The sequence below is a fragment of the Bombina bombina genome, chromosome 5 (assembly GCF_027579735.1).
Source record: "Bombina bombina isolate aBomBom1 chromosome 5, aBomBom1.pri, whole genome shotgun sequence".
Taxonomy (NCBI): Eukaryota; Metazoa; Chordata; class Amphibia; order Anura; family Bombinatoridae; genus Bombina; species Bombina bombina.
This window is the reverse complement of record NC_069503.1, coordinates 1,011,715,997-1,011,738,787: the sequence shown is the minus strand read 5'-3', so window position 1 is coordinate 1,011,738,787 and position 22,791 is coordinate 1,011,715,997. Positions and strand designations below refer to the sequence as shown.

General features: G+C 37.0%; 1 protein-coding gene across 1 annotated transcript in view; it reads right to left on the bottom strand.

The window, feature by feature from the left end:
* LOC128661695 (uncharacterized) overlaps positions 1 to 22,032 on the bottom strand; it is a gene marked incomplete at its 3' end in the record, with an annotated part of 79,424 nt that extends 57,392 nt beyond the window's left edge. Inside the window, 3 exon segments of the mRNA XM_053715920.1 lie at positions 7,882 to 8,050; positions 9,066 to 9,217; positions 21,748 to 22,032. Of these exon segments, the coding sequence (XP_053571895.1) occupies positions 7,882 to 8,050; positions 9,066 to 9,217; positions 21,748 to 22,032 (606 nt within the window).
* Between the last annotated feature and the right edge of the window lie 759 nt (positions 22,033 to 22,791).

Below are 22,791 nucleotides of genomic sequence, written 5' to 3'. Positions count from 1 at the left end.
AGCGATATTCAATGCTCTTCAGGCTTGGCCTCAGCTAGCTGCGGTCAGCTTCATCAGATTTCAGTCGGACAACATCACGACTGTAGCCTACATCAACCATCAAGGGGGAACAAGGAGTTCCCTAGCAATGTTGGAGGTTTCAAAAATAATTCTATGGGCAGAGGTTCACTTTTGCCATTTATCAGCTATCCATATCACAGGAGTAGAGAACTGGGAGGCGGATTTTCTAAGTCAACAGACTTTTCATCCGGGGGAGTGGGAACTCCATCCGGAGGTGTTTGCACAGTTGATTCAACTTTGGGGCAAACCAGAACTGGATCTCATGGCGTCTCGTCAGAACGCCAAGCTTCCTTGTTACGGATCCAAGTCCAGGGATCCCAAGGCAGCGCTGATAGATGCTCTAGCAGCGCCTTGGTCTTTCAACCTGGCTTATGTTGTTCCACTGTTTCCTCTGCTCCCTCGTCTGATTTCCAAGATCAAGCAGGAGAGAGCTTCGGTGATTTTGATAGCAACTGCGTGGCCACGCAGGACTTGGTATGCAGATCTGGTGGACATGTCATCCCTTCCACCATGGACTCTACCGCTGAGGCAGGACCTTCTACTTCAGGGTCCTTTCAACCATCCAAATCTAATTTCTCTGCATCTCACTGCTTGGAGATTGAACGCTTGATTTTATCAAAACGTGGTTTCTCCGAATCGGTCATTTATACCTTAATTCAGGCTCTAAAGCCTGTCACCAGGAAAATCTATCATAAGATATGGTGTAAATATCTTCATTGGTGTGAATCCAAGGGTTACTCATGGAGTAAAGTCAGGATTCCCAGGATATTATCTTTTCTCCAAGAAGGATTGGAGAAGGGATTGTCAGCTAGTTCCTTAAAGGGACAGATTTCTGCTCTATCTATTGTTTTGCACAAGCGTCTGGCGGATGTTCCAGACGTTCAGGCGTTTTGTCAGGCTTTAGTTAGAATCAAGCCTTTGTTTTCAAACCTGTTGCTCTGCCATGGAGTTTAAATTTAGTTCTTAAAGTTCTTCAAGGGGTTCCGTTTGAACCTCTGCATTCCATAGATATCAAGCTTTTATCTTGGAAAGTTCTGTTTTTGGTAGCTATCTCTTCGGCTTGAAGAGTTTCAGAGTTATCTGCCTTGCAGTGTGATTCCCCTTATCTGATCTTCCATGCAGATAAGGTAGTTTTGCGTACCAAACCTGGGTTTCTTAGGGAGATCAGTGCTTGAGGGAAGAATATTAAAACTAAAACATTCTTTAAGTTTGTAGACCAGAATACGTATCCAATTAGTAATAATTGCCATGATATAAAATGGAAATCAAACATATCAAATGGACAGTTCATTAGGATTTTGAAAAACTGCTCTGATCTGTCTGATTTCCACTCTCAGGCAGATATAGTAAAAATTAGACTCTTAGAAAAAGGCTTTGACATAAAAGAATTGGAAAAAGTCATCCTTGAAGTGAGCAAGAAGTAGAAATCAAGAAAGTAGACAGATAAGAAAACACAATCACCTAGATTACGAGTTTGTGTTCCAGTTTTAACGCTGAAGAAATTGCCATTTCAGCGTAAAAACCAGAACACAGCCATTATGAGTCTTATTGGTATAGCTATACCGCAAGCATTTTAGCCTGTAACGCAAGGTCAGTCCTGCACTCAAAAAAATGACGTTTTTGCATGGGATTTCCATAGCGCAGCCATTACAAGTTTTGCAGTGAGGCTAAAAAGCTTGCATTCCAGCCTATACTGACACGATCCATTCCGCAATCTGAGACCAGTAGTTATGAGTTTTGCACCACAAAACTGCTACACAAAAATCATAACTAAACTGTTACAAAGTACACTAACACCCATAAACTACCTATTAACCCCTAACTAAACCAAGGCCCTCCTACATTGCAAACCCTATATTAAAGTTATTAACCCCTAATCTGCCGCTCCCGACAACGCTACCACTAAAAAATGTATTAACCCCTATTCCGCCTCTCCCCAACATCATCACCACTATAATAAAGTTATTAACCCCTATTCCCCCGCACCTCAACATTGCCCACACTATAATAAAGATATTAACCTTATTCCGCTGCTCCCTGACATCGCCCCCACTAAATAAAGTTGTTAACTCCTAAACCTCTGACCTCCCACATCACCGCCACTAAATAAACCTATTATCCCCTATACTGCCAACCCCCCACATCGCAAAAAACTAAATTAAACTATAAACCACTAAACCTAACAACCCCCTAATAGTGATGTCGCAAACATAAAATTTTCAGTTCGCAAACGGTGAACGCGAACTTCCGCAAAAGTTCGCGAACGGGCGAACCGCCATAGACTTCAATAGGCAGGCGAATTTTAAAACCCACAGGGACTCTTTCTGGCCACAATAGTGATGGAAAAGTTGTTTCAAGGGGACTAACACCTGGACTGTGGCATACCGGAGGGGGATCCATGGCAAAACTCCCATGGAAAACTACATAGTTGATGCAGAGTCTGGTTTTAATCCATAAAGGGCATAAATCACCTAACATTCCTATATTGTTTGGAATAACGTGCTTTAAAACATCAGGTATGATGTTGTATCAATCAGGTAGTGTAAGGGTTACGCCCGCTTCACAGGACAGACCAAACTCCCGCAGCTGGTACAATATCTAAATAGTTTCTAAATTTTGTCCTGAGTTTAGAAATACCCAATGTTAACATGTTCTTTGCTTTTTTTGCAAGTTATAGGGAAATAAATACAAGAAGCACTTTGCTATTTCAAAACCACTTTCTTTTCAAAATGAGCGCTAGTTACATTGGAACCCTGATATCTGTCAGGAATACCTGAATATCCCTTGACATGTATATATATTTTTTTTAGAAGACATCCCAAAGTATTGATCTAGGCCCATTTTGGTATATTTCATGCCACCATTTCACCGCCAAATGCGATCAAATAAAAAAAAATGTTCACTTTTTCACAAACTTTAGGTTTCTCACAGAAATTATTTACAAACAACTTATGCAATTATGGCATAAATGGTTGTAAATGCTTCTCTGGGATCCCCTTTGTTCAGAAATAGCAGACTTATATGTCTTTGGCGTTGCTTTTTGGTAATTAGAAGGCTGCTAAATGCCACTGCGCACCACACGTGTTTTATGCCCAGCAGTGAAGGGGTTAATTAGGGAGCATGTAGGGAGCTTGTAGAGTTAATTTTAGCTTAAGTGTAGTGTAGTAGACAACTCAAAGTATTGATCTAGGCCCATTTTGGTATATTTCATGCCACCATTTCACCGACAAATGCGATCAAATAAAAAAAAAATTGTTCACTTTTTCACAAACTTTTGGTTTCTCACAGAAATTATTTACAAACAACTTATGCAATTATGGCATAAATGGTTGTAAATGCTTCTCTGGGATCCCCTTTGTTCAGAAATAGCAGACTTATATGGCTTTGGTGTTGCTTTTTGGTAATTAGAAGGCTGCTAAATGCCACTGCGCACCACACGTGTTTTATGCCCAGCAGTGAAGGGGTTAATTAGGGAGCATGTAGGGAGCTTGTAGAGTTAATTTTAGCTTAAGTGTAGTGTAGTAGACAACCCAAAGTATTGATCTAGGCCCATTTTGGTATATTTAATGCCACCATTTCATCGCCAAATGCGATCAAATTTAAAAAAAACTTAATTTTTTTTGCAATTTTAGATTTCTCACTGAAATTATTTACAAACAGCTTGTGCAATTATGGCACAAATGGTTGTAAATGCTTCTCTGGGATCCCCTTTGTTCAGAAATAGCAGACATATATGACTTTGGCGTTGCTTTCTGGTAATTAGAAGGCCGCTAAATGCTGCTGCGCATCACACGTGTATTATGGCTAGCAGTGAAGGGGTTAATTAGGTAGTTTGTAGGGAGCTTGCAGGGTTAATTTTAGCTTTAGTGTAGAGATCACCCACCTGACACATCAGACCCCCTGATTCCTCCCAAACAGCTCCCTTACCTCCCCCACCCCACAATTATCCCCGCCATCTTAAGTACTGGCAGAAAGTCTGCCAGTACTAAAATAAAAGGTTTTTTTTTTTTTTGGTTTTTTTTTTTAGCATATTTACATATGCTGTGGTGTATCACCCCCCGTAGCCCCCAACCTCCCTGATCCCCCCCCCAAAACAGCTCTCTAACCCTCCCCATCTGCCTTATTGGCGGCCATCTTGGGTACTGGAAGCTGTCTGCCAGTACCCAGTTTGCAAAAAAAAGTAGTTTTTTCTGTTTTTATTTTTTTTTCTGTAGTGTAGCTTCCCCCCCACAGACCAACCCCCACCATCTGCCACACCAGATATGAGTGGTGGCACTGGGCAAGTGGGCACAGTATACGCTGTGAGCCTGACACACACGCTGGCAGGCAGGCAACTGCAATTAGATTACACAGAAAAAAAAAAAGCAGACTGATGTTCTAGCCCTAAAAAGGGCTTTTTGGGGTGCTGTCCTTAAAGCAGAGATCAGATGCGTCCTTCAGGACTGTAGTGGACACTGAATACACTAGCCTAGCTATTGATTTCCCTATTAAATCAGCAGCAGCTTCACTGTCCCTCCTCTCACTAAGAATGTAGCTTCCGAATTAATCTAAAATGGATGCTGTCCAGGAGGTGGGAGGGTCTGGGAGGGAGGGTCTGCTGCTGATTGGCTGGAATGTGTCTGCTGACTGTGAGGTACAGAGTCAAAGTTTACTCAATGATGATGAATAGGGGTGGATCGAACATCGCATATGTTCGCCCGCTGCGGCAAACGCGAACAAGCTATGTTCGCCGGGGACTATTCGCCGGCGAACTATTCGCGACATCACTACCCCCTAACTTTATGTTAAAATTACATCTTATCTTAAAATAAATATAAACTTACCTAGGAAATTAAAAAAGGGCCTTTTGTAGGGCATTGCCCTAAAGAAATCAGCTCTTTTACCTGAAAAAAAAATACAAAGACCCCCCAACCCCCCAACAGTAAAACAGTAAAACCCACCACTCAACCAACCACCAAAATAAAAAACCTAACTCTAGCAAAAACCTAAGCTACCCATTGCCCTGAAAAGGACATTTAGCTCTTTTAAGAATGCCCAAACCCTAATCTAAAAAAAAAAACACCCCAAAAAGTAAAAAAAAAACACTAACCCCCTATGGTCCGGACATCCAGGCGGCGAGGTCTTGATCCAGGCGGTGAGGTCTTCATCCGTCCAGGCAGCATCTTCTATCTTCATCCAGGCAGTATCTTCTTTCGGGGCAATGCCCTACAAAAATCCCTTTTAAGGGATATTGTAAGTTTATTGTAGGCTAGGGTTTTTTATTTTTATAGGGCTATTAGATTAGGTGTAATTGTTTTTATTTTGGATAATTTTGTTTGTTATTTTTTGTAATTTATAGTTTAAACTTAGGTTTTTTTAATTTCCCAGGTAAGTTTTTATTTATTTTAAGTTAGGGATATTATAATTTTGATATAAAGTTAGGGGTTGTTAGGTTTAGGGATTAATAGTTTAATTTATTTTTTTGCGATGTGGGGGGCTGTCGGTTTAGAGGTTAATAGGTTTATTTAGTGGCATTGATGTGGGAGGACAGAGGTTTAGCGGTTAATAACTTTATTTAGTGGCGGTGATGTCGGAGAGCGGTGGAGTAGGGGTTAATATCTTTATTATACTGTGGGCGATGTTGAGATGTGGGGGAATAGGGGTTAATATCTTTATTATAGTGGCGGCGATGTCGGGGAGGTGCGGAAATGGGGTTAATAACTTTATTTCGGTGGCGGCGATGTCGGGAGCGGCAGATTAGGGGTGTTTAGACGTGGGGTTTATGTTAGGGTGTTAGGTTTAAACTTAATTTTTTCCCATCGACATCAATGGGTTTGCGTTACAGCAATCGCCATTCTGCACTTCAGGTGTTAGTTTTTTTTCTAACACCTTCTCCCCATTGATGTCTATGGGGAAAGCGTGCAGGAGCACATATTCTTAGCCCTTGGATTTTGTGCGGTATGGAGCTCATCGCAACCATATCGCACGCACAAGGTGGCGTTTTAAAAACTTGTAATGGCAGCGCTATGGAGGGTGAAATAACGCAACTTTTATAGCTGTGGAACTGTGATCTTGCCAGGCAAGTGTTTTACTTTCTGAATCAGTATGTATATAACTTATGCTGCTAGTAACTAGTGCATTCTTCTTTTAGCACTGTCTTAATGCTTACTATTTGATACAATTATAGCATTTTGTATGTTTCATTTCCTGTATCTATATGCATCTATAAACACTAGGATTCCTTTTTAAATAGTGAATATGATTTGATTAATTATTGGTAAGAGATCATTAGATAAATATCTATTACATTTATTTTATACATTTGCTTCACACTAGTAAACTATTGATTAACTTGATCTGTATGTATCTAAAGAGATACATTACATACATTAAATAAATTGTTCCTCAGATACATTTTTATACAGTTGCTTCAAACTATCGAACTATTCGATTAGATTGACATGTATGTATATACTAGTGATAAGATTATTTGTAAGGTTGCAAATGTTTAAAGGGACAGTCAACACCAGAATTTTTGTTGTTTTAAAAGATAGATAATCCCTTAATTACCAATTCCCCAGTTTTGCATAACCAACACCGTTATAATTATACACGTTTTACCTCTGTAATTACCTTGTATCTAAGCCTCAGCAGACTGCCCCCTTTTTTCAGTTATTTTGACAGACTTGCAGTTTAGCCAATAAGAGCTGTCTCCATGGTAAATTCATGTGCATGAGCTCAATGTTATCTATATGAAACATGTGAACTAATGCCCTCTAATGGTGAAAAACTATCAAAATGCATTTAGATTAGAGGTGGCCTTCAAGGTCTAAGAAATTAGCATATGAACCTCCTAGGTTTAGCTTACAACTAAGAATACCAAGAGAACAAAGCAAAATTGGTGATAAAAGTAAATTGGAAAGTTGTTTAAAATTGCATTCCCTATTTGAAACATGAAAAAAAAATTGGACTTGACTGTCCCTTTAACTCTTTTGGCTAAAGTTCGCTGACAATGTGCTCATACTCATGTAAACAATGTATCTTATCAGTTGATGCATCAACCAATCATTTTAGCTTTGAGCTTTTAAATAGATGATGTCAATTGAAACATACATGCTATGATTACAGATACTTCTGAAATGCATGTCGTTTCCTTGTTAAATTAGCTATTTTTGGATTTTACTCTTTCCTTTGTGATTTGAATAAAAGTTACATTTATCCTGTGGAGCCCGACTTTTGGTTTGTTCACTACTTTAGAGACTATCCTGGAGTCATCTGATGATCATTAAACTACTTTAGAAGTCATTTGCACATGATCAGGCTTTTAAATTAATCAGCTAAGGTAAAAAATTCTGGGTGATGACCAGAATGATTAACATATTACCTTACTGATTACTTCACAAGCATGAACAGCCAGTGAATGCCTCTAGAGTCATCTTATTTAAATATTTCGGCCTGTGGGCATACTTCAGGATGGCTTCTGATAATTAATCTAGATTAATCAATGACTTCAGAATGACTCTAGGAAGATCATCCCTTTTGACTAGGGTAATGAAACACAGCTCTGAAGCTACAATTTGCCTTCCTAAAAAATTTTGAGGCACCTAGCAGTACTAGCAAGACTTCTTAGATAATCTTGCCAGAGCAGAGAGCTTTTGAGAATGGGGTCCATTGTGCTAATTACTACAAAATGAAACAAAAAAATATTTGCTGCGAAATACAGAATAATACCATCAGGAACACACATGACAATTCATTATAAAGGCTTAAAATCCACAGGAGAGCAAAAGGGACAAGGAAATAGTCACCACTGAACAACCAGAAATGCAGACAACAACCTACCAAGAAGAAGACACTTAATGTGCTGAAGCCACAGATAGGAAAGCTACAGACGTTAAACTGACAGGAAAGATCAATGACATCACATCCACTGGAACTCTGAAGCACTGGAAAGCATCCAACTTCTGTCTGCAGTGCAGGAAAAGAGCTACCTGCTGTGGGTTTTGACATCCTTAATAAAGGAGAAAATGAAATTCCGAAAGGCAGGGTTTTCCTGTTCCTAGCTCATCTGAAGGGACTATCTTCACTAGCGAATGCTACATGAGAGAGTTAAAATAACAATATTGTGCTATTAGTATTTTTTTCAGTATTGCCCCTAAAACTGTGAATACCTATAAGTAATTGGTGCTGGGACAGTTCAAAAATACATCTGATGAAAGCTAGTGAAAATAAACAAAACAACAACCACAACAATATACAGTTTTCCTAAATCCAAGCAGATAATAAGCAAAGTTCTGAAAATCTGCCTGGCTTCCAGCAGTAGAAAAATAAAACTAATTTTTTAACTTTTTTATAAAAAAAAAGTCTATATTAATATTTTAAATGAGCAGATGCAACAGTTTTAGCACAGAAACAAGTGTTCACCTAGACATGTGGTCTGGGGAAGGTGTAGGAGGTTAATTAAGGGTTAATGGGTGATGATAAAAGGAGGCGGTAAAGCCTATAGGGCTAATGTTAGTAAGGTTCTAGTATGGTAAAGGGATAATAACAGTGGGCTTTGTAGGGTTTATTAGGGTGAAGGGATTGTGGTTAGTTCTACTCAGTCAGTGGGTGTTCAAAGGATCCCCAATATATATAATGTAGGTTCCAATGTGGTGCATCAATAAAATGTTTTAAAAGCTTCATATTATTATGGAAATTAAATAAGATGTCTTTTGAAACACTCAATGTGTTAGGTGTTTTACAACTTTTTTTAGCTTTTGAATTGAAACCTTATGTAAGAGTAGATTAGAGTATATCTGGTGGGGCTGTTGTTAAATAGCTGAAGCAAGAACAAATAAAGGAGCAGACAAAAGTCAGAGAATGTAGCAATGGTTTGAGAAAATGATAAGCACTAAATGAAGTCAGGAATTGTCCAAATCAGCACAGAAAATAGATTAAATAGGTTACAGGACCTGGCATAACATGTCACTAATTGACTGGGTCAGACACTTGATATACCCCAGAGTGTAGCTTATCAAACTTACAGAATTAAATAAACTGGGTCACCAACAAAAATTGCAGGATAGGGCTTCACAAACTTGTAGCTGGTAACGGACAAGGTCAGCAACTTCAGAACTGCAGAACTGGATTTGGCAAGTCCATATTCAGGAATGAGCTGGGTAAGCAGCCTGGGGAACTGCAGGACAGGACTTGGCAAGCACATAGTCAAGAAAAGACCACGTCAGAAACTTGGAATCAACAGAACAGAACTTTGAAACACCAGGTTATTGTTTATCAAGGCTAGCAATAACAGAGCATTAATACGGGAAGTCACTTGTAGAATCACTGACATGCAGATAGACACATTGAAAAGCAATTTTCATAGGAGAGGCTCATGGGATTTTGGAGTAGAAAAATGATAGATATACTGTATATATTTTCTTTCATTATATATATATATATATATATATATTCTCAGCAAGCCCTCCAATAAAAACAAAAGTGTATTTATTATAATATTGGTATACATTTGTAATGGAAAATGTATTGATATACCATTTAACATAATTAAATAAAAGTACCTAAGTATAATGTTGGGTGGCGTGAAAGGACTCATCCCTGCACACTGGAAGAGCCCTCAGATCCCAACTATACAGGAGTGGAGACATAAGGTGGGGGATCTCCTTAGGCTGGAGCGATTTCACTTTCTTAAAACTGGGAGGCTTGCCACACATGAGAGGATGACTCTAGCCTGGGAGGGCAAACGGCTATAACTACCAGTCACTTGGCTTTGAAACGCCATTCAGAAACTCTCCCCTGGGTGGTCTCCTTTACCTATCCCCTGTACCCCTTCCTCCACCCCCCCCCCCTTCCTTCTTTTTTTTTTTTTTCTCTCTTCTCCTTCTCTCTCCCTCTCCTTCTCTAATCTGACTCTTCTTGTTCTACCCTCAACTCTCTTTATACCTCTCTGTCCAAGTAAGATGTCAGACCTGGGGTCATATTCAGCAGCATGAATCAAGCGTGCTGAAAATAGATTTGTATAACTTTGCCTTAATATCTGATGTCAATTCCCTAAGTTTATGTTCTTACTGACTATAGTAACTTAAAACCACAAGCTCGTTGCTTGTGGATACAAGCTCAAGACTTCCGCACTGTTCTCAAAAAGAAGAAAGCAAGAAAATTATAAATCTGTTGGACTAATATACTCACAATACTTTCTCTCTGGATAAACTGTACAAAACTTTACTTGCTAACATTGTTGGAGTGGTGCTCACTGCCTAGTGCTGTGGGCGGGACTCCTGCACTTTGTTTGATTATTCAATGTACACTGTTTGCCATTGTTTGTATATCTTGCTAAACTTAATAAAGCTTGTTTAAAACTTAAAAAAAAAAAAGTACCTAAGAAATCTACATCTTATAATACAAGTATGACCAGTTCAACTATGGGACCAAGTGGGTCCAATGGACCCAGGCAGCACTTGACAAGGGGCAGTACTTCATTGACTGAGTCAGTCACTGTAAGACCCAGACCACTCCTGTCTTCTGTCTCCATGTATGAATTTGCAGACTCCCAGCAGCATAACCTCATCATGCACAAAGACACAGAATCAGTCCCCTAACTTCCTTCGCACTTATGCCCCTATTGTGCATAAGCATTGGTTGCATGCAGGTAGGCAGGCTTACTAAGGTCAGTGGCCAGGCTAGTAGGTTGATATGTTAATCAGTAATGTTACAATTGGGGGGCGTCATTGTATTCTTGGACCCATGCATCACAATGTCGTGATCCGGCTCTGAATACAAGACCACTGCCAAAAAGGGCCGGCAAACAATATTGAGCTGCCTGGGTCGGAGAATGAAATGATGTCCCCCTATTAAAACATTACTGATTATCATATGAACCCACTAGCCTGGCCACTCCCTTACTAACACTGTCTGCATTCAACCAATGCTTATGCACAATTGCACAATAAGTGGAAAGGAAGTTTGGGAAGTGATGTTCTTGACCCACCTTGAATGTCACCCAGACTAGCTCTATGGGTGACATTCATGATGCAGTCATTCTGCTGGGAGTCTGGGACTTCAACATGGAGACATAGGACAGGAGCCCCTTGTGCATGATGTGATCATTTTGCAGCCTGCAGCTCCCCCCATAAAAGGAGACAGGAGCTGTCCAGTGCTGCCTGGGCCAGTTAAACCCTCTTGGCCCCACACGTCAGCCACCCCTGGTGCAGTGATCCAGTTTATCATTTTGTTCGACACATTTTTTTTTTAAAACAAACAATGATTGTATTTCCAATTGCATGGCTATGTGACATACTGAAACTCAGAATGCTTATTGAAAATAACTTCTCATAGATTTCTTTAGTTTTTCTTTTTCTCGGATAGTCATTTGCTTTTGCATTGCTGAACAGTTATTTGTCACTGTGTATCTGATTCTACAGTGCTTAGGAAGATAAACGGCTTTGCTAAAGAAAAATGATGATGGTGAAACTATTAATGAATTCCCTAATCAGTGAGTTACCGCTAGCATTTTTCTCATGACAGAAATCTTTGGATTCTGTCTTAATATTCTACTTTTATTTTACATCATTGTCAATGTTCTCTTACTTGAGAAAAAAAATGTGCGAAAAGGTCCCCTGTAAATGTCAAACTAGAACAATTTTAATGATGTGTGAGTGTCCTCATTAAAACTAAAAAATCTCCTGCAAGAATAGGAAATATGATATTTCAACGTAAATCAGTTAAATCATGGTAACAATAAAGTTTTCTTTTTTTAACCCATGATAATTCTTTAAAATTGCATGATTTACTAAGAGAAAAAAATAAAATATTTTAACTTTTTTTTTTTAACAAGAAAAAAAAAATCTTAGGAGAAAAATATTTTAATCTCTTGTCAAGTAGTTGAAAATGTTGAAATTAATATGACCTTTTGAAAGTGAAGTGATAAAAAAGTGAAAAAGATTCCAGCTGGGCTGTGCAGGGATTTGAAATGTATTGCATAATAGCTTAATAAGAAACTCTAATACCATGAGATGTTATAACGGTACAGTATATCAAGTGTTTGGATTAACTACATAATTTAAAAATAAAATAAATCATATTCATTGTTTATTTGTAGTAAAAAATCAATTTAGTCCAATAGAAATGTAAACTACTTAAAATGACACACAAATGGCATACTTCTATTTTTATATTATGTGTATGTGTATATATCAAGGGCCAGATTACAAGAGTAGTGGTATTTAACGATTGCATGCTAACTCCCCTAGAAGTAAGCTTTTTGCAGGCGTTGGGCAGTGCTTGTATTACAAGTTGAAAGTAAAAAGTTTTCACACAATGCGTGTAAAATGCCAAACTTAGAATATCATGGACGCATTAACATATTCCCACATAGAAGTCAATGGAGAAAAAAATTTGGGAAAAACCTAAGACCCTTCTTGCTCGCAAACCCGATGCGCTATCCTGACGCGTTAACTTCAATTGCATTCAAGCGATCGCATTTACTTTCAACTACACCTGAGCACTACACCCGATACGCGCAAATAGCCACGATAAACCCCTTTTCCGCTTCCTCGTAACAGTTTCTTTACTATAAATAGTTAACACTTTATGCTATATTTCTATTATGTTCATATTACAATGTGATCACTTTCTATATAAAAGTCCTTTTTAAAGATTTACCAATACAAATCATATATTATTTTCTTTCAGCAGCAAATTTTCTTTCAGATAACAATATTTTAGTTTGGAAAACAAAAACCCTACAATAAGCTACTCACATACTAACAATACAATAACATATATATTTTTTGTGTCAATTTTAGTATAGTGCAGGCCCTGTGCATAGTTAATTTTTTATTTTTCTTTCGTTTATCTAAATTTAGCAATTGAAATATTTTTAGAGTTGCACAGTTAACATAAAGCAACTGCAAAACATAAAAAAATATATATTTTTTTAAATAAAATAACTAATTAAAAATTAGAAGATAATTATTTTTTTGTCATTTTGCTCTATCGTGCATTTCATTCAGAAAACAAAAATAAAATAAATATCTAATAATAATATGTTAAATCTATTTTAAAATACCCAAAATATTGCTTTAAGAATATATGCATTTGGTCTTAACATTAACCAAACTTGCATGATGTAGAACAAAATAAAAAAAATAAAAATACACTTATAAATCATATTCAACATCTATCTATCTATCTATCTATCATATATCTATCTATCTATCTATCTATCTATCATCTATCTATCTATCTATCATCTATCTATCTTTCTATCTGTCTGTCTATCTATCTGTTTATCTATCAATCTGTTTATCTATCTGTCTATCTATCATCTATTGTGCCAAACTATTTTGGGAGAGGAATGTCTCAAATGATACTATAAGTTTTTGATATATTAACTTTATATTATTAATGGGATAAAGTGTATAAATGCTCTACTGTTTAATAATTAATATCATTTTGTTATTGCACTTAGATTGCATATAACTGCATATGGGTTAAACATATTGTTGAATTCAGCTACAGAGCAGTAATGCATTACTGGTAGCTAGCTGAACACACCCAGTGAGCCAATGACAAGAGGCTTATGTGTATAGCCATCAATCATTATGTAGCGCCAGCAATGTTGCTCCTGAGCATATCTAGGTATGCTTTTAAATAAAGGGTAAAGGAGAACAAAGTGTATTTGATAATACAAATAAAGTAAAAAAGTCTCATAAAATTGCATGCTCTATCAGAGGATTGACTTTCATGTACCTTTAAATAACAATTAATGTTATACATAACTACTTTTATATGTCCATTAATTGCTCATATAAAAGCTTAATTTTATGTTAGTCTTCTTTGTACTTTTAGCAAATAATTTTCTTCTGATAAACAACAAATAAATAGCCAAATTTAAACTACTTATTTCATTATGTTACAGATCTGCCAAGCTGTTATTAGAAAACAGTAAACAGGCCCCTTATTCTTTTGTCCAATTAACAAAAATCGCACTTCTTTATTAGCTTAAAGTTAAGAAATAAAAGCTAAGCATGCTTTTATATTTTATTTGCAGAAATATATTAAAAGCCATCTGTACTATCTGTGTTTTAAGATTTTAAGATAAAGAAACGTCAGACTTAATTGATTTAACCATAAAAATGACTGCTCTGTTTTATTTCTTTGAAAGCTAATAATAATTGGTTTCTTTGAAGTCAATCTAATTTGTATCAGTCTTTTATCACAGCTGAGAGAAAAAGACATCCGTGTACTGCAAAATAAGAGTTTCCATTATCCCCAAAGCCTATTAGTTATATATATATTTATATATATATATATATATATATATATATATATATATATATATATATATATATATATATATATATATATATATAATTTTATTTGTGGGCTAATTATTTAAATATTACATGATAATGAATACTTTCTATATCTTTTTGTTATGTGCTTCCTTGCTAATTATTAAATGTAGATTCTTTAATAGTTTAATAGTCACATTAGAGGATTAATGCACTTTGTGAAGTATATGTATGCTGACCAATGTGCAATTTGCTAGTTATGTGTCTATGCAGCAGCACCCCAAACAATCATTTACAGAAAATACAGCATAATTATAATGTACCTGATTATAATGTTGTGTTACTCAATACACTACAATAGAGATCCAAAACTATTTTAAGCACTCTGAATCAGCTTAGGGAAACATACATTTGCTATTTTTAATAATATCAGTGCCAGGTATATACAGAGATTTGGTTTGTTTGACAAAGAGACTTAATTATTATTTGAGACGTATTTAAAGCTTATAACCTAATCCCTTTATAAAATGTTTCTTTATGTGTAATTAAGAAAAAACATTGCAATATACTTTCATTTATTACTTTCCTGCAATTTAACTCCCAACAATTGGCTGGTTAGTGCCAGATCTTTTTCATATTTGTCTCTAATAGGCTAAAGCAAAGATGGTAAGATAAACATGCTTAATATGCTTTTAAACGTGTTTGTCTCTGGGATGCAAAACAATGCAAATTTTTGTTTAAAATGTATGAAATATTGATTTTATATGCAGATCTTTTCAAATACTTTGTGTAACTGCTACTATTTATTAAGTATATATTTAACCCATTTAGTACTGGGGAATTTCAGAGAAAAACTTGCCCAAAGAACAGGAGAATTTTTAGCATTTTGTCCATTTAAACAGAAATAGAGCCTTATTTTTTTATTTATTTACCTGTTAAAACTATATATATATATATTTATTTTAAGAAGGCAACCCAAGATATTGATCTAGGCCCATTTTGGTATCTTTCATACCATTATTAGATCATATAAAAAACCCAAACACAACACAGATTAATAATAATAACAAATATATATATATATATATATATATATATATATATATATATATGTGTGTGTGTGTGTGTGTTTGTGTGTGGCACAATTATTGGCATCCCTATGAATTCATTTGAGAAAATATATTTGAAGTATATTCCCATTGGTATTTAACATTTTTAGTACACCTGTGTGACTAGGAACAGGAAATTGTTCAACCATGACTTCCTGTTTCACAAGGTTATAAATATGAGGTAACACCTAGGCCAAAATCCCTTAGTCAATCATCACAATAGGTAAGACCAAGAAATATAGCTGTGATGTGCGGAAAAAGGTTGTTGAGCTTTACAAAATTGGAAATGGCTATAAGAAAATAGCAAAAGCATTGAAAATGTCCATTTCCATCATCAGGGCAATAGTTAAGAAGTTCCAGTCCACTGGAAATGTTATGAATAAACCTGGAAGAGGATGTGTGTCTATATTGTCTCAACACAGTGTGAAGAGGATGGTTCAAGTGGCCAAAATATCTCCAAGGATCACAGCTGGTAGAATTGCAGAAGTTAGTTGCATTTTGGGGTCAAACAGTCTTCAAAACTACAATCTGATGTCACCTACATCACCACAAATTGTTTGGAAGGGTTTCAAGAAAATGCCTCTACTCTAATACAAAAACAAACTCAAGCATCTTCAGTTTGCCAGACACTACTGGCATCATGGATTCTATCAAATATTAACAGATATTAAATGAACACATGACTGTCTCTACCAGAAAGCTTAAAATGGGCCATGGTTGGATCTTCCAGCAGGACAATGATTCATAAAATACATCAAAATCAACACAAAAATGGTTTACTGACCACAAAATCATGGTCATCCCAGTCCCCTGACTTGAACCCAATAGAAATCCTGTGGGGGGAACTGAAGAGGAGAGTCCACCAGAATTGACCTCAAAATTTTAAGGATCTGGAGAGAATCTGTATGGAGAAATGGTCTCAGATCCCTTGCCATATATTCTCTAACCTCATAAGGCATTATAGGAGAACACTCAGAGCTGTTATCTTGGCAAAGGGAGGTAGCACACAGTATTGACTAAAAGGGTGCCAATAATTGTGGCACACATATTTAACAAAGATTTTTATTTTTTGGATAAACCTGTGTTGTGTTTGTAATTGTTTGATATCCATGAGAGCATATTATTTTTGTGTATTTTTTTAACAAAAGATCAAAAGGTTAAAAGACACATTTTCACAGCCTACTTTGCTTATATTTACCAAGGGTGCCAAATATAGTGGAGGGCACTTTATATACACATACATAGACATATTTAGACATATTTATACACTGGAACCCTTTATAGTCATCATACCATACCCCTTTTAATTATTTTAATTATATTAATATTTACATAAAAAGTGTTTATATGTGTGTAATACTTTATTTTAATGTTTATTGGATGTGTTTTGTGCAACTTTTTTTTAAACCTTACACTTTACTTCAGGACTAAAGTGACGTTAAATATTCTAACACAGTTTAAAGGGACACTGAACACATAATTTGTCTTTGGCCATTCAGATAGAGCATACAATATTAATAAACTTTCTCATTGACTCCTATAATCAAATTGTCTTCATTCTCTTGGTATCTTTATTTGAAATGCAAGAATGTAAGTTTAGATGCCGGCCCATTTTTGGGGAACAACCTGTGTTGTTCTTACTGATTGGTGGATGCATTCACCGACCAATAAACAAGTGCTTTCCATGGTTCTGAACCCAAAAATAGCTTAGCTGACTTATTTTTTAATGACAGAAAGCAAGAGAACGAGGACAAATTGATAATAGGCGTAAATTAGGAAGTTGCTTAAAATTGCATGCTCTATCTGAATCACAAAAGAAAAAAATTGGGTTCAGTGTCCCTTTAAGCTTTTGCTTAAGTGCAAACTATAATTTTCAACTTGTAATACCAGTGCAAATTAGCATGGTTGCAATATCAATTGAAAGTATAAACTGCACTCGAGCAAGCCCTTCTCAGGTTAGCGTGCTGTACCATGGACTTGTAATATCAAAGTCGCTCGCAGTGGTAGCGTGGTCCAGCGAAATTGGCTTTAGCCCACCACTTGTAATTTGTCCCATAATGTTTAATTATTTGCAATTCACTTTCCTTATTTATTTTGCCTACTTATCCTGATTTATATTTCCAGAGACTGGAGTGCATTCTGTAAAATTCAGAAGCCTGACTGTTCTACATGCTACACAGTGATTACTTGATATGTGCAGGAACACATTTATATCTGTCCCTAATTGGCAACAGCAAAGGAGGTAACATAAACATTCCCAAGGCTATCCAAGGGGGTGTGTACCGAAAATGCAAAGCAATGCATATATGTGTAAATAAAAAATATGACAACTTGGAGTTATTTTTTTATACAGAGCTTTAAGAATGCAGTAAATAATTTTTTGATGCAAAAATAAAAAAATACTTTAATGTCCATTTAAAGGGATGTGAAACAGTGCTCATTTAGTAAAAAAAAAGTGAAATCAAAGTAAACATAAAAAAAGCAAAATAATTGTTTTCTTGTTAAATAAGCACTTAGAAATTCTCAGTGTAGCCATTGCCTTCAGTGAGATAAGGGAGCTACCTTTATACAACTTAAGTTCTAATATCACATGATTTTTTCAGCAAAACTTATTTACTGAGCATGGGTAAGAAACTGGCTGGGGCTAATGTATTGCTGTTTTGTATTTGTATTGATGTATTGCTGTTGAACCCCGGAGAACAGAAAATAAACTGTACATGAAAGCATTCATTTTACACTCATATTTTTCCAATGTTATATTTAAATCTGTTTATAAAAGACACAATTATATTTATTTTTATTTAACAGCATTTAGGTATTGAATCTTTAGAGTCCTGGAAGTGCCATTCAGAGCATTTGGTTTGATGTCATTCAATTCAAATGTTATATACTGTGTAGCACTAAAAGCTTTATTTGTCTTTTTTGTCTATGGTTTAACCTGCACTTTTGGCAACTAGGTCTCTTTGCTGGTTAAATTTTTATGACTCAACAAAAGTTTAACTGTTTAATTTTAGCTCAAACAGTCCTTTCTAGATAGTAAATAAAAATAATTCTAAAAGTAGTAAACCCTTTCTGAACATGCAACCACCTGCCGCTGAAATTGTAATATTTCAAATGGACCGGAAACAATCAAAAGTATTCACAATAAAACTTCAGTTTTTAAAATAATTAGGATATACTGCCTAGTTGTTAGCCTAAAAACACTGCAAAAAAAAAAAAAAATTAAAAAAATTCACATATCATCTCAGGGCTCTCCCGGTCACAAAGGAAGCCAGAGAGTTTTTTTCTTCTCTTACATTACAGAGCAGTACCGTCAATCAAATTGTGACAGTATGTCTCTATATATTGTAACACAATGCGCGCTCCCATTTAGTCTGCTCATGCTTACAATACTAAGCATACTTAGTGTAGCCCTTTGTCATTTTGCTGCAGGGATTAACTGCACTTTGCACTTTGCCCTTTGCTCAACCCTGCATCACATGGTAGTGAGAGCCAATCAGAAGCTGGCAGTTTTTCAGAGACTTCCTGTGAGGAGAGTTTAGTCAGAGCTGTTCAGGGCTGCTGAAAGATGTGTGTGTGATTCTGCCTGGGATGATAAAGGCTGCATCCAGGACCCTGCATGCTGTGAACACTCAGCCTGATGTCACAGTAAGAAGCAGCTGCATTGGGACTAGAGTGAGCTGTCATTTCAGACTGTCAGCACTTAAGTGGAAATAAAGCATCCAGGACCCTGCATGCTGTGAACACTCAGCCTGATGTCACAGTAAGAAGCAGCTACAGTAGGACTAGAGTGAGCTGTCATTTCAGACTGTCAGCACTTAAGTGGAAAAGCAAGCAGCAGAGAAAGCAGCCAGACCTTTTCTAGAACATTCTACAGGAGGTTTCAGGTAGTGGAACAGTTACAGTTATCCCTCATACTAAACAGATATCTGAAACTTACTAAGGGCCCGAACGTGCACCACCACAAGGGACTTTACTTAGCAGTGTATTTTGGGAAAAAGGGTACCCTGCAAAGTGTGGGACTGTTATGTTATTTATATGTTGTTCTATTTGCATTTAAATATATTCTGTGTTACTTTATTATCTGCTTCTGTTTATTATTGCATGTTGTGGGGAACTCATTGTCTCAGTGTTGTGGGTTCCCTGAGAATTGTTATCACTGAGTGGAGGCACTGTATGTTACATTAATCAAGATGTCCCAGACTCCCTACTCCAGCGGAGACTTAGGTCATTCCTGTGAAGCCACAGCGTCAAAGGTGACCGTCCAACCTGTATCATTCTCACCAAAGATAGATAAGGAAGGGGTTACAGATGAAGGCACTGCTGAGATGAACTGGGACTGTAAGAAGTGTTTAAGCAAGACCCCTGTTCCATCACCCAGAGATGTTAGAGAGTGGGCTAAAATAATGAGGGTTCCTCCCCAGAAGGTTGTGGCTGTGCAAACCCCTATTGGACTCTGCCGTAGGAAGTTTATAGATGCCCTAAAACTGATCCCTGGGTTGGTAAACCCTGCCATAGTTCAGGCTAAGAAAACAGGAACTCATGGTGTGACCCTTGATCAGGGGGACCAGGATATAAATCCAGAAAATGAACAACTAGAATCCCTATACCTGGAGCAGACCATAAAGGGTGCCTGATAGTATATCCAGAAGGAGATTCTTTTTTTTTTTTTTAAATCAAAGTTTTTTATTGAGGTATGTGAGAAAACATCAAACATTTACATCATCATAGTTGTGAAATGCAGATTTGGAAAAATCATAATATCCAACAAATAACATGCTAGGATTTTACATATTTTCTACCGGAGCACAGGGGAAAGATTTACCTAGTTGACATACCTGTGGGTAACATGTAGAAACTTATAAAATAAAGAAATCCCCATTATCACCAGAAATAAATCAAGCTTTGTGGTGCAATAAAACAACTTGTACCTTGTGTTAACATATTTGTAAAATTCAAATCTGGAAGGGTCCCAGCAATCAACCTAAGCATGTTAGTGTAATACATATTTTCCACTGAGAGACAAAGAAAAAATTTACTCAGCCGATATAACTAAAAATAACACATAAAATCTTATACAGTATAGTAAACCACATAGTCTCTAACAAAAATTCAGACTGTGCCATCTAACGACAATACATTGATACCTCTTTTTAATTTATAAAGTAACGTAATACCTATACCTCTTTAGTATGCATTGCTGCCTATTATAGTGATAATGTATATCTGACCTTTATAAGCCACACCAAACTTATTTATGAGAGGTATTACAATTTAATAGCTATGTGTGTGTGGGTGTATCTTGTAACAGTAAAAACAAACAGCGGGTTAATACCGCTAGAGAGTTCACCTAAATTGGGTGAATATTGGGTTGCTAGCCCTTAGCATAAGTATATATAGTAAACACAATGAAAGAAGGTAGATTGCCAATTATAATCTGGAGTTAACTTTTAAAATAACTTAGTTCTAGGGGTGAGCACCTAGATCACAATAATGTATTAGTGATATTGAGAAAACTTTTGAATTATTTCCAAATGTTTTGTGTAAGCTGTGATGAGAGTACCCCAAGGATTATATGTTTGGCCCAGAATTGTGTATGGTCAGCAACCTCTAATCCCTATGTGCTATCAGGATGTCAGGGGATCTGAGTGTCCCCGATCTAGAATTATAACCTTTTATTATTATTTATGTTGGAAATCTCCAGTAACAGTAATCAGAACATAAAGCCGCAGCAGCAGAAGCTAAATTAATTTTCCTATATAGAACTAGTGGAAAAATCACATAATGGGGAACCCTGAGTATATTTTCAACCAGCAGGATGAGTACATAGGTCTCAATAGGTACTGAAAACCTAAAGTGAAAAAAGCATATCACACAGTCCAAACCATCAAACTGTAGTGTTATCATTGTAGACTGTAATATGGGAATAATTGTCCATCGTCTATAGTATACTGAATAATATGAATTTATCCCCCATCCACTGGAAGTATGTCACTAGATCACTGCAGGCATCCCATAATCTATCCGATCCCCATAGCTAGGTGATGAAAAGGGAGAGAATATTTATTCCATGCAAACCTGCTCCCGGATTGCTGACCAACCATATAGCAATGTCCTGTTGTTTGAGAAAAGTCCCCCAGGCTCATTAACCTACTACTCACGGGCCAAGCGCCTGCAATTTTCCAAACAGGAGCCACACAGCACCCCACGCCACAGCCCAGTTGCGATCCCCTCTCAACCGGCCGCATCTCGAGGGGTTTTGGCGCAGGATCGGTACTGATCAAAGTTAGGCTGCAGCTCACGAGCGCGCAAGGCCCAGAGTCCGGCTGTACACAGCCTAAGGGATAGTCTCCAATGTCCCCACACGGCCCCTCCAGACTGTGATCCTCATCGAGGCTATTGACAGGCGCTCCACTATAGGATCCCGCAGTCTCCTGCAGTAAGACTGACCTCAGATCCGGGCTGTAATCCATATCCTCTTCTCCAACCATAGCTCTCTCAGCTTTCAGGACCGCCACGAGGGAGGTATGGTGGTACTCCATCTTGCTAGCGATCATTGCTAGTAGAGTTTCAGCTTCAGCCTCCATCTTGGGCAAAAGAGATCTCGCGCTTCTCGGCTCTTAATGTAAATACAGCTCACCCTCCAGTCACACAAATGTTCCTCCAGAGTGTTGATAAAGTGAACAAAATTAGGCCACGCTACCCGGCTAGCTTTCTAGCCGGGGGGGGGGATGATGATAGAAGAAAAAATCTAGGCCGTCGTCTGCATTCTTGAATATATAGAGTCTTGAAAATGAGTATAAATAATATCCTTTTATTTCAGATCCATGCTTTAAAGGATGGGTAGAAGAAAGTAATGTAAATATTTCTTAGGTATTGCAGAAATAGATTATAACTTTTAGACTCTAAGCAGAGCTGCTGTGAAGTACGTCCGAACACAGCCACGGCTAGGACACGCCCCCCCCAGAAGGAGATTCTGACCACAAGGAGGGTGATGATTCTGACCTGATATTTCAAAATAGTGACAGTGAGTCTGAAGATGATTTAAATGTAAATGATTCTGAAGGCAGTTCTATAGTAAGTGAAAGGAGACTAAAGAATGATTATCCTAAGCAAGAGATTTCTTCTCCCATAACAAATGTACTTAAACAATTAGCGGTGGAACTGACCCAAGCTCAACACATTCACAATTACAAGAGTTTGAAGATTTTCTCTGGGATTGACCCTACTCCTGTTGGAGAAGAGTGCTTCAAATCCTGGAGAGACACTACTTTGCAGCTTCTTAGAGAATGGGCTTGTTCTGAGGATGTGAAACGACAAATGCTCATAGAAGGTTTAAAAGGTCC